At 45.5% G+C, this 11,824-nt stretch overlaps 1 protein-coding gene across 2 annotated transcripts in view; it reads right to left on the bottom strand.

The window, feature by feature from the left end:
• Window positions 1–1,653: 1,653 nt before the first annotated feature.
• DDX25 (DEAD-box helicase 25) overlaps window positions 1,654–11,824 on the bottom strand; it is a 46,797-nt gene continuing 36,626 nt past the window's right edge. For both annotated transcript variants that reach the window (XM_050921656.1, XM_050921658.1), the window contains 2 exons: window positions 10,517–10,705; window positions 1,654–2,712 (listed from right to left, as the gene is read on the bottom strand). In XM_050921656.1, coding sequence (XP_050777613.1) covers window positions 2,651–2,712; window positions 10,517–10,705 — 251 coding nt within the window. In that variant the 3' untranslated portion in view covers window positions 1,654–2,650. The remainder of the gene's footprint in view (window positions 2,713–10,516; window positions 10,706–11,824) is intronic.

The raw sequence follows: 11,824 nt of genomic DNA, 5'->3' as shown, positions 1-11,824 counted from the left end.
CTGGAACCCAGAGTAGAGGGTGGGCCCAGGTTCCCCCCAAACCTCCCAACTCCTGGTCAGACACAGGAGGAATTGACCTGGACTGTGGCTTCTACCAGAGGGGAAGGTCTCTGGGCTGTTTCCCGACTCACAGGGTGAATCTGTGAGGTGAGCAAATCTGCCATAAAGTGCAGAACCCGCCAAGGTAGAGGAGGAACTTTGTCACATATAGTACAGTCTTGGGGTCTTTTAGCCTAACGAAAGCATGGCTGAGGGGGGATCTGGTTGCTCTCTATAAAATACAGGGGGGGAGGGTAAGCACCAGGGATGGAGAAGAGCTATTGAGGCTCAAGGACAATGTTGGCACAAAACCAAATGGGCATGAACTGGCCATGAATAAATTTGGGCTAGAAATCAAAAGGGTTTTGGAGTGAGGTTCGGGAACAGCCTTCCAATAGGAGCAGTGGGCAAGAAACCTATCACTTTTAAGATGGTGTTTGATGAATTTATGAAGGAGATTATATGACAGGGTTGCCTGAGACAGTAGGGGACTGGGCTCAGTAACCCAGAAGGACCCTTCCTGAGCTATATCCTATGTACCCCCATCAGAAATACTACACACATTGTTACAAGGGCAAGGAACACCTCCTTCTCTTGTCTATTAGCCTAGCGACTGCACTATTTCCTGTTGAACAGGGATCTACCTGCCGCAAGCTGCACATTTCTCATCTCCACGAAGGATGATAGCAAGACACTTTGCCTGAGGATGAAAGTAAAGGTGTTTTAGAAGCGAACTGATGCTGTGTGCTGCAGACAGAATGAAGAGAGTGAGAGACCAGAGCTCTGTGCTCACTATACAGCTCCTTATTTGTTTCCAAATTTGCAAGGTTCTGATTGTTTCCCATGCCAGATATGCTGTACCGGGTAGCTGTGGATGACAAACACAGAAGTTCTGCTGTCAGGGACAGGCCATTTTCAGCAGAGGGTCTGCGACTGTGGAACTCATTCAGATAAACCTGACATCCTTTTAGGCATTGCGCTTTTTCACAATCGCCTCTCGCTGTGATGTAGCAGAGAAGAATGGGCAGGTGACCTCTCACGGAAATAGCTGCCACTAACAGACTCAACAGCAGCCAGACCACAGAAGAGCAGAGCTTGCATCTTTGTAGACAATTTAGGCCACATATCATGGTGATGGGCACTTTAGAAACACATACAAAGAGGTGCTGCAGGTCAAGATTCAGGTGCATTGAATAGAGCTGTGCAAGTTCTCGACACACAGCAACTGCTTGTGTTATGTCTGGCTCTAGAGTAACTAGTTCCTCAACTCTCTCTGGATGTAATTCTCTCAGGTACTTCTATAGAGCCCATTACTGTATTATCTGAGCACACCACACCACCACAAAGTACAGAAGCACTATTGCTGTCACTTTAAAATGGAGAATCTGAGGCACGGAGTGGCTACGTGGTTTGCCCAAGGTCACACACGTCTGGTGGAGCAGGGAATTGAACCCACATCTTGAATCCCAAGCTACTTCCCAACCACTGGGTTATCCCTTGCACTGAGTCCTCTCCAGTACTACTGATGTGGGAAGAAATAAACTCAAAGTAAGAAATTGACTTTGAGGCACAAACAAGCCATTTAATACACCTCCTTTCCATTGTCTGTGTATCTAACAAGGAGCAGAACAGGTAAAGCGGTGGATAAATATTTCAGTAACACATTGATAGACAGAATAGTGCTACAAACCTTCCATATTGTTCAACTATCTTTGAAAGATACTGTTTAAGTGAAACATTCAAAAAATTCTAAAGAGGACTTGATTCCCTGTCCAGAGTCTTTAAGAGGTAGGTCAGAGTTGAGAGGTTTTGGTGGCTCAGGAAAGTTTGACTTCTCTCTGTCCTGAGGTAATCTTGGATCAGCTAAGAAGATTTTAACTTCAGGCTCAAAACAATATTTCTGAAATAAAAGAAAACTTCATTCCCCAAGTTACATGCAAAGCCTGTGACGCTCAGAGCAACCGGGCAGGTTATATTTATGAAATAATGCTGCCATCTAGTGGAAAGGAAGTTAACAAGCACCTGTATTATTTTAATTCTTGATATAACATAGGAGAACAGAGGCAGGCCTGATGATTAAAATGGGAAGTGTGGTTTCTTTATTATTCCTCTGCAGGAAAGCCAGTGTGGACGGTGAAAGCAACCATTGCCATCCAGTGGCTAGTTATATTAATGACTGGTGTCAATTATCATACAGCTGTCAGTTTTGTGCTGGCAGTTTACTTCATCTGAACAACTTGCTTCGCTACTTTTGATGGAGATGTGCCCTGGGAATGATGTGGGAAAGGGAAACTTGGTCAGGTGAAAGAATCTCCTCCTGTGCTTTTTATTAAACCTGCCAATATCTTGGTAATGAGACACACTAGACAAAAACACAGGAGGCCATGAGAAGGGGAAAATAGGAACCATTCTGAAGTCATAAGCATAAGTTTTTTTCTTTTCCTAAATTCTTTATGAAAAATATAGCCTCCCAGAGGACACCGTATCATCATTTCCAAACATGGCAATACGTTTCGCTTAAACTATTTCAATTTTTTTTAAACAGAAAAAATATTGAGGTCGAAGGTTAAAGAAAAAAATCTTCCTTTGATTCCAAACACCCCGTGTTTGTTTAATATTCAGTCTTCTCTATCTCATCCATGTCATCTGGGTCCAACTGCTTAATCTTGGTCTCTAAGAGAGGAAAAAAAAAAGACCAAGTAAAGAGTGACATCCTGGTCTGCAAACAGCACTCAGCTAGCACATCCCCTGCTTCAGCAGCAGAGCACACATTTAGTATGGCCACTCACAGCAGGGACATAGAAGTCGGTTAGATTTTTAAGCTGCTTTAGAGAGAAGGGTAGATTCAGAAAGATTTTTAGAACCTGAAGGATAGTTCACAAAAAAGTGAGAGAAGTATGGCACAACGTAATTGGTAGCGTCTGTCAAATGTTCTGCATTAGTTAATATGACAATTGAGACATTGATGTTCGCTATTTGTAATAATTCCTGTAGAATCCACTTAACAGTGCCCCTGAAACAATACTTCTGCTTAGTTATAACAACTGCCATTGAACAGACTCTATGAAATGCCTGAATAATGGATGGTGGCCCAGATTCCAGGTAAGTGGCGTGGCTGTGCCAGCTACAGCAGACTCAGTGGTTCACAGCTGTGAATCTGGCGTTTGCTGTGCAGCAACCTTGTCACTTTAGGTGCTTCCTGGTTCTTATGGCTACTAAAAAAGTCACACACCTTTATGAGTGTTTGGTTTTTGCTCTGGTTATTTTAACTCAACTCACGTAATTAAATGGAGACCCTCAATATATTTCAGGCCATGTCTACACTACAGCATAAAATCGAAATTATTAAAACTGGTTTTATAAAACTGGTTTTATAAAATCGATTTTACGCATCCACACTAGGGCACATTAATTCAGTGGTGTGCGTCCATGGTCCTAGGCTACCATCGATTTCCGGAGCGGTGCACTCTGGGTAGCTCAGTAAAAGAGTGAGACCAATAACTTCGATTTCCGTCCACACTAACCCTAAATCGATATAGTAATATCGATTTTAGGGTTACTCCTCTCGTTGGGGAGGAGTACAGAAATCGATTTTAAGAGCCCTTAAAATCGATGTAAAGTGCCTTGTAGTGTGGATGGGTACAGTGTTAAATCGATTTAATGCTGTTTAAATCGATTTAACGCTGTAGTGTGGACCAGGCCTCACTGACGCACTGATAACTGAGGCTATAACTTGATTAACATATTTCTAATCACATCAGGGGCTGTACCAATACATTCTTCTGTATTAGATTTCTGCACGTGTATGTAAGTAACCAAGTCGATAACATTGATGCAAACACCAACATAACTATTGGAACTGCTGGCAGACTAGGCAGAACTTCCTGTGAAGATCATTCCTCTAGGCTGGGGCACAGCACAGCAGCAGAAGTGCACGAGGGAGCTGTGCTGTTGCTGTCCATGCTACAATTGTCTTGCGGACAGAAGATCTCGGTCTTTAGGGATGTCAGTCGCCACCATCTGCCGAACTGAGGTACTGCTACGATAATTAGAATGAGTAACGGTGTTTGTATTCTCAAAAGGGGTACGGACCAATTCTGCTTAGGAGCCATTCTGCAAAATGTTACAGTATATTTTGCTGCACACACGTACCCCTATTTTTGGACGGAACTATCCGACTAAGTGTTCGGTATCGTATTTCCAGACAAAGTGCTTCAACTGATAGTCAAATAAACTTTGAGACGCACAATGTAAATGGGATTAAGGCAGCTGTCAACATGAGGCTTCTAAACAAGCACGATGCACACTGGGAGCTTCTCAAAACAGCAGATGCAGTTAGATGGATAGATCCAATCACATCCCTTGTTACCTTACTTCACCAGCCCTACCTACTCTGATGGGATGTTGTGGAGATTAGGCAATGTTTAGAAACACTTAGGCCTGGTCTACACTGAGGGGGGGGGATCGACCTAAGATACACAACTTCAGCTAGGAGAATAGCATAGCTGAAGTCGACGTATCTTAGGTCGACTTAACTCACGTCCTCACGGCGCGGGGTTGACTGCCGCCGCTCCCCCGTCGACTCCGCTTCCGCCTCTCGCCGCGGTGGAGCACAGGAGTCGACGGCAGAGTGATCAGGGATCGACTTATCGCTTCTACATTAGACGTGAGAAATCGATCCCAGATAGCTCCATCACTATCCACCGATCCAGTGGGTAGTGTAGACGTACCCTTAGAAAATAAACAGTTCCACCTACAAAGCATTATTCTTGTTAAATAATTGACTGTTTTCTCAATCTCAAAGTTACGCTCAGGTTTACAGCATTAAAGTGGCTAAAAAGAAGAAAAGTCAGATTATCCTACATTAATTACACTCAGCTTTTAATACCATAGGATTCAACAGCAAGGCTAACTCCACACATGATTAGACTTGGACATACAAGCACTTCCTGAAAACGCAATGCCTTTTTACAAGGCAGGGACAATTTGGACCATTTCCTTGCTTCCTCTCTCAGAAAAATATACATTTGGACTGAAACAATCCAAAATCAGTATAAAAATGTCAAAGAGGTTAAATGAGCATTTGATGAAATTGCCCTTTGCCATGTCACGAGTTCTAACCACAGTAACAGCTTCTAATCATTCACACTGAGAAGCTGTGCTAAGCAAGCAGGTGAGCAACAAAGCACAGTGTGCGAACATTCCTAGCGGGCAGTACACAGGCAGAAGACAACTTCCCCTCTTACATCAAACAGTCTCTTGCCTTTAACGTGGATAAGATTTGTGTGTCAAAGCTGGAAATGGCCCTTGTAGATTGTGGTAGAGATGCTGGATGACCCATTCTTGGGCTGGTTCTGCATAAGCATCTCAAGCATTCAGTCCAATTTTCTTTGTGAACACAGTGGCAGCATCTCAAGTTGCCCAAGTAGCGGATTCCCCCAACCAGCTGATTCTCTGGATATATCCTTCATATGCAGATTGGATTTCCTGAGACTTTTGTTCTGATTCGTGCCTCATTTGAGTCCCTGGAATAACTTCCCCCTGTCCCTTTAGAATAAAACTCCATTATCTTCTCCCCTCTTCCAAACTGAACACACCTGGATCCCTTAGGCATTCACAAGAACCCTCTAATGCTGCAGTTTGTTGCCCATCCCTGAATTTTCTGCAATTTATCAAACCCTTCTGGTCTGAGGAGACCAAAAAACTGAACACAGAACTTTAGCTAGAGTGTTACAAAGCAGCATACTGAATAGCAGATGGCATGGGATGGTGGAGCCCTGATCCCTCCAACTCTTCAATAGAGTCTCTTACCATTACCACTCCCATCTGTTTTGCACCTCCAGTTCACCCTGCACCTGCTGCCTCTCCCAGTTGTACTCTACTATTATTGAAGCAATAGCTCATGCTGATAATGTTCCATGTGGGTTCTGCTCTTTCTCCCCAATCCAACTTTACTCCCATCACTTCCTGAGGCATCCTTACTTTGGCTTGGTATTTCTAGACCTACTCTAGCTCCCCCCTTCCTCACTATCATTTCCCCAAAGACATCTTCAGTGAAGAGCCTCTCTTTCACCTGGGGAAGGCTATACACAGTTGTATGTTTCCTCCCCCTTTCCATCCTCAGCAACACAGGATGACCCTCTGAGGTCCCTCATAATTCATAACACTTCCCGCCCTACCTCCAGCACATGGCTTGTTTTCTACATCAGGTGAAGGAGCCAGGGCCTGCACTAGTGATGGAGATGTGTAAATCTAATTTGGGAAAGTGCCCCCTAGAGGGGGGAAGTGAGGTGTGTTTAGTCTCTGTTTTTGTTCTAAACCATAAGTGTTCTTATTTACTACGGTATTGCTCACACGCCTCATAGATTCTAAATAGTTAACAGAATTATAATAGGGGCTAGCAGTAACACCTATTAAGGTTGCACAACACTTCCTATCATAAGACCCCGTTTTCAGTTGCTTGTAACTTCGGCAGCCTAGCCACTTGGGATGAAGCTTTCCATAGCTGATGTCAGCCTCGGGCTGACTTTTTACTGTTATCGTTTTTGAAATGTCAGCCAAAGACGTTCAGCTGTTTCCAGGAAAAGGTTAGGGAAAATACTTGTTGCTCATGTTAAAAAATTCTGGTGCCTTTATTTCTGAACTACTTTAACATGCCCATGCTTTGGACCGGGGACTTGAATTCTGAAATGTGTTAGGGAATGTGCCTTTTGCCATCCCCATGAAAATCCACCCAAATCTGGCCATGTTCTACATCTCTGAAAAATGACTTTGCAGAAGTCTATCGAGTATGTGCAATTTGAACAACAAAATTCACCAAAGAATCTGTCCACGCTGGGCATGCTCCAGCTGAGGCTGAGTAGGACTTTCCCTTCAACTGTAGCTCTGAGCTGGGCACCTAACAGGACGACGTCCTCCTAAAATCTCAGTGACCCCTGTGCTGGGCGCAGGCAGCATAGAGGAGGAAACTGCTGGTTTCCAACGCAGAGGGACAAGAGCCAGATCTGGGAGGCAAATAGATAGGGAGAAGGGCAAGAAGAATGGCAACCAATGGGGAGGACACAAATCTGAAGAGAAGACCAGTGGGCAAAAGCAGAACGGAGCCTGGCTGGACAAAGAGACTCAGGCAGGGAGTTTGGGGTTGGGGAAACAGATTGGACAAGGAGTTCAGGGAGTGTGATCAGGACTGGGAACAAGCAAGGGTAGGGAATGGAGGAGCACTATTGGAAGGCGGGGGAGGGAGAAAGATCACATGAAGATCTGGGAGGGAGGGAATTGGGACAGGCTGAGCAAGAGGATTGGGAATTGAGAGGGGTGAGACTAGGATTGCTATGCAAGGGACTGGTACGGAGATGAGAAACCCAAGGAATGAGACTAGGAGAAGAGACAGGATTTGGAAGGGAAAGACTGGAAAGGATGGGGCAGATGGGGTCAAGCTTGGAGGAACAGGCAGAAGAGACTGTGCCCATACACACCAGAGCCTATAATGAACCCAAGATTCTGCATGATGGAATTTGTTTTTCAGTTTCCTTTTTCAAAAACCCCGAAAATTACACAAAAACCTATGTTAAAAAGGATATTAAGGCAGCAAAGTCAAACATTCAAAAGTTAGAAAATGCCAGAATTAAGGTTGCCTATGCAACCTTAATTCCGCCCACTTGCGCAAATGCACTATGATACAGTCTTTCATTACATGATCACATACTCTTTTTCCATGCCTCGTTCAGTGCACAGGAGGGACCTGCTCTGGGGATGGATGAGGGTTGTGTAGTGAAGCAGACTTATCTGTAGGACCCCTGCTTCATTTTCTGAAAGTATGTAAGATCTGAGGCAGTTGGACTGCGGGAAGATAAAGGATGGTTTCATGCAGATGAATGTTGCCCTAGAGCAATGGTTTTCAAACTGCGGGTCGCAACCCAGTACTGGGTTGTGGAATATAAGGCACTGGGTTGTGGTGGCTCTGGTCAGCACCAACAACTGGGCTGTTACAAGTCCAATCAGCGGTGCTGCCCAGCTAAGTCAGGCTAGTTCCTACCTGTTCTGACACCATGCTGTGCCCCAGAAGCAGCCAGCAGCAGGTCCAGCTCCTAGGTGGGGTCACAGGTTCCTGGACAATGGGGGCTCGAGGGGGGAGGAGAGTGCCTGCAGGTGAGAGCCACATGGAGCCGCTTGTGTGCCTCCATCTAGGAGCTGGATCTGCTGCTGGCCACTTCTGGGGGGAAGTGGGGTCTGCGGTTCCAGGACAGGCAGGAAACCTACCTTAGCACCCCCTCTGCGCCACTGATTGGAAGCCCCACAAGGTAAGCCTGTGCTTCAACTCCGTGCCCCAATCCCCTGCCACAGCCTTGAGCCCCCCCCCCCCCCCCCGCAGACCCGGAGCCCCTTCCTGCACCCCAAACCCCTCATCCCTGGCTCCACCCCAGAGCCTGCATCCCCAGCCCAGAGCCTCTCCTGCACCCTAACCGCCCACCCCAGCCCCCTCCAAACCCGGACCCTCCTCTTGCACCACAAACTCTTCATCCCCAACCCCACCCCAGAGCCTGCACCCCCAGCCCAGAGCCCTGACCATCTCCTGCACCCCAACCTCCTGCCCCAGCCCAGAGCCCCCTCCCACACCCTGAAAGCCTCATTCCCAGCCCCACCCTGCAGCCCTCACCCCAAACCCCTCATCCCTAGCTCCATTGGGTCGTGGGCCTCGACTATTTTCTTCAACTGGGTCACCAGAACAATTTTTTTAAAACCACTGCCCTAGAGAACTGGATTCTACCCCTGCCTCAGTTCCTCTGCAACACTGGGCAAGTCACTTAAATCAAACTTTTCACAGGTGATCATTAACTATGAGTACATCTACAGAGCAAAGAAAGCCCTCCGAGCCTGGATCAACTGATCTGGGCTCATGGGGTTTGTGTTGCAAGGCTAAAAATTGCAATATAGACATTCAGCCTCGGGCTGGAGCTTGGGCTCAGAGACCCTCCCCACCTCACTGGGTTTCAGAGCCTGGGCTCCACCCTGAGCCTGAACATCCATGCTGCTATTTCTAGCCCTGCACCATGACCCAAGTCTGTTGACCCAGGCTCCGAGGCTCACTTTGGCAGGGTAGTGTGTGTGTGTGCGTGCACGAGTGCGCACACATACCCTGTGGGTTCCTCACTTTCTGGGTGCCTGATCCGAGCCTTTAGGGCAGTGATACTCAGACCTCAGTGGTTCAGGAGCCAAATTAGCAACCAACATTATCCAAAATAGCCACAGTAGTTTGAGTTAATTGTACCATTTAAACGGTGGGAAATACAGAGGAAATAGTTATCTATATTATTGTCACAGCAAATAAGTTAATAATTCAGTGCAAGCTGATAACATAATTGGTTAATAACCGAGTAAAAGCATCCTGACTGGTTAATAATTAAAGCACGGTGTTTTAATGTTATGCGTTGCAAAGAGCAACTTGCAGCTTCTGAGTCGTAGTCTGAGTTTCACTGCTCTGGGGTCTGATTTACAGAAGGGTTAAACACTCACAGATGCAACTGAAGTCAACGGGAGCTGGGCTTCGAACATATGAAGTGCTACATAATGTAGAGGAAAAAGCTCTGAAAAAATCAGGTCCTAAGCATCTCAAGTTGGTCACCCCAAATTAATAGATACTTTGACCTTAATCTCTCTACGCCTCAATTCCCTACCTGTAAAATAGGGATAATGCGCCATTCATCTCACAGAGCAGTCGTGAAATAAATAAAAGAAGTGTTTGTGCAGCACACAGGTGCTGTAGTGAGGAGCCCCACTGAAAAGGCTGTGAGGAAATTAATAATTCCATCTTCAGAGCAAGCATAGAGGAAAGCCTGGGGCCACACACTGAACGCTGAGAAAACACTAACAGCTGCTCATGCAACGAGTACCATCTAACTCAGGGGTAGGCAACCGATGGCTCGTGTGCCAAAGGCGGCACGCGAGCTGATTTTCAGCGGCACTCACACTGCCCGGGGCCTGGCCACCGGTCCGGAGAGCTCTGCATTTTAATTTAATTTTAAATGAAGCTTCTTAAACATTTTAAATACCTTATTTACTTTACATACAACAATAGTTTAGTTATATATTATAGACTTCTAGAAAGAGACCCTATAAAAACATTAAAATATATTAACGGCACATACAACCTTAAATTAGAGTGAATAAATGAAGACTCGGGACACTACTTCTGAAAGGCTGCCGACCCCTGATCTAACCCGTGCACTGAATGAGGAAGGGTCCTGTGGTAAAAATGTATGTTATCCTGTAATTACAAACTATCACAATGCATATGCACATTTCTTCATTTTTGAGTGCTAGACTTTGCAACCTTCACTAATGTACTTTTAACATAGTTATGTGAGTGTAATACAACACACAGTGCACTGCGGCACCAGTGATTTGCACTTTGCTACTACGGCCAACTTCTGCATGCTTTATACGTGCAGTGCAGGTTTGTTGGGGGTACTGTACTCACTGAAGTGCTCTTCAATGCTGCGTAGCAGTGGTAAGTTGTGTCTTTCCACCATGTTGAAGGCGAGGCCCTTTTTCCCAAAACGACCTGTTCGCCCTATGCGGTGTAGGTAGGTCTCAAAGTCTGGACAATGCAACTGGTTTGTCGGAAGCTTGAAATTCACAACAATTGTGACCTGTTCCACATCAATACCTAAGAAAGGATGAGAGAGAACTCATTGATGAACTCCGAAGGCACCTGCCATTGCACCTGAAATAGGCCATGGCCATTAAAACCCATTAATAATAGGACCAATGTGTCCAGTTTCATTTCTGCCTAATGTAGTTATCTCAGTACTTCCTGCCCAATGGAGAACTGAGAATGACTATTACTGTTGGCTTGGGACACTCAGCTGGAAGGGGGCTACCCAATTCATATGCTCACTTCAAAGGTGTTCTGAAAATACTAAACAAGTTACCTTGAAAAATGGGGTGAAGAGAAGTGGTAACCCCCAGAGTGTGAACAGAACCTTTTGTATTTGAGAAGACATTAACTCATGCCTAAAATTTCCCACTGTTGCTACCACTGGTTCAGCTTAGCTGCTGATAGTCAACTGCTTCCAATGACTAACAGTGTTTGTTAACCTCGCTCTGGCCAGGTCTAAACAAGATAGTGTAGCCAAGATTATCTTGCTCATACTAGAGTTTACACCATTACTATCACCAGGGAGCTGAACCAGAAGTAGCTACAGTGAGAAATTGGGGCGGGGGAGGAGGGGCGAAGAGAGTGAAGGATAGAGTAGACAAAGATTTGAAAAAAATATTGGCCAATACTCATGTATGTCTGGGGACCAGAACAATTTAACAAACTGGTATTCAAGAAGGAAATGTGATTTTCTTATTAATAAGTGGATATCACACAATGAAAGTAACCAGCTTTGGTCTGGACTGGAAGGTGATGCAACGCAAAGCACCAATTGAGGCTTTCCCACTTTACGCACCAGAGCCAAAATAGACTGCACAGACAGGGATACCCTTGGAAAGAATGACTCTGCACATGTGACTGGGATACGCTGAGCTAGTGGCGCGATCTTCCTGCTTGCTGTGGGGCCAGGTAATATTTCCATACTCTACTCTTAGTGTCAGTCTAGTGATGCTTTCTTTTCTGACTCCATAGATAAAGTTTCAGAGAAGTAGCGTGTGTGTCTGTATCCACAAAGACAGGGAGTACAGTGGCACCTTCAAGGCTAACATTTTTTTGGGCATAAGCTTTTGTGGGTAAAAAACCCCACATCTGAAGAAGTGAGGGTTTTTTAACCCAAGAAAGCTTATG

The sequence above is a fragment of the Gopherus flavomarginatus genome, chromosome 13 (assembly GCF_025201925.1).
Source record: "Gopherus flavomarginatus isolate rGopFla2 chromosome 13, rGopFla2.mat.asm, whole genome shotgun sequence".
In the NCBI taxonomy this organism is placed as follows: domain Eukaryota; kingdom Metazoa; phylum Chordata; order Testudines; family Testudinidae; genus Gopherus; species Gopherus flavomarginatus.
This window is presented reverse-complemented; position numbering and strand designations above follow the sequence as displayed.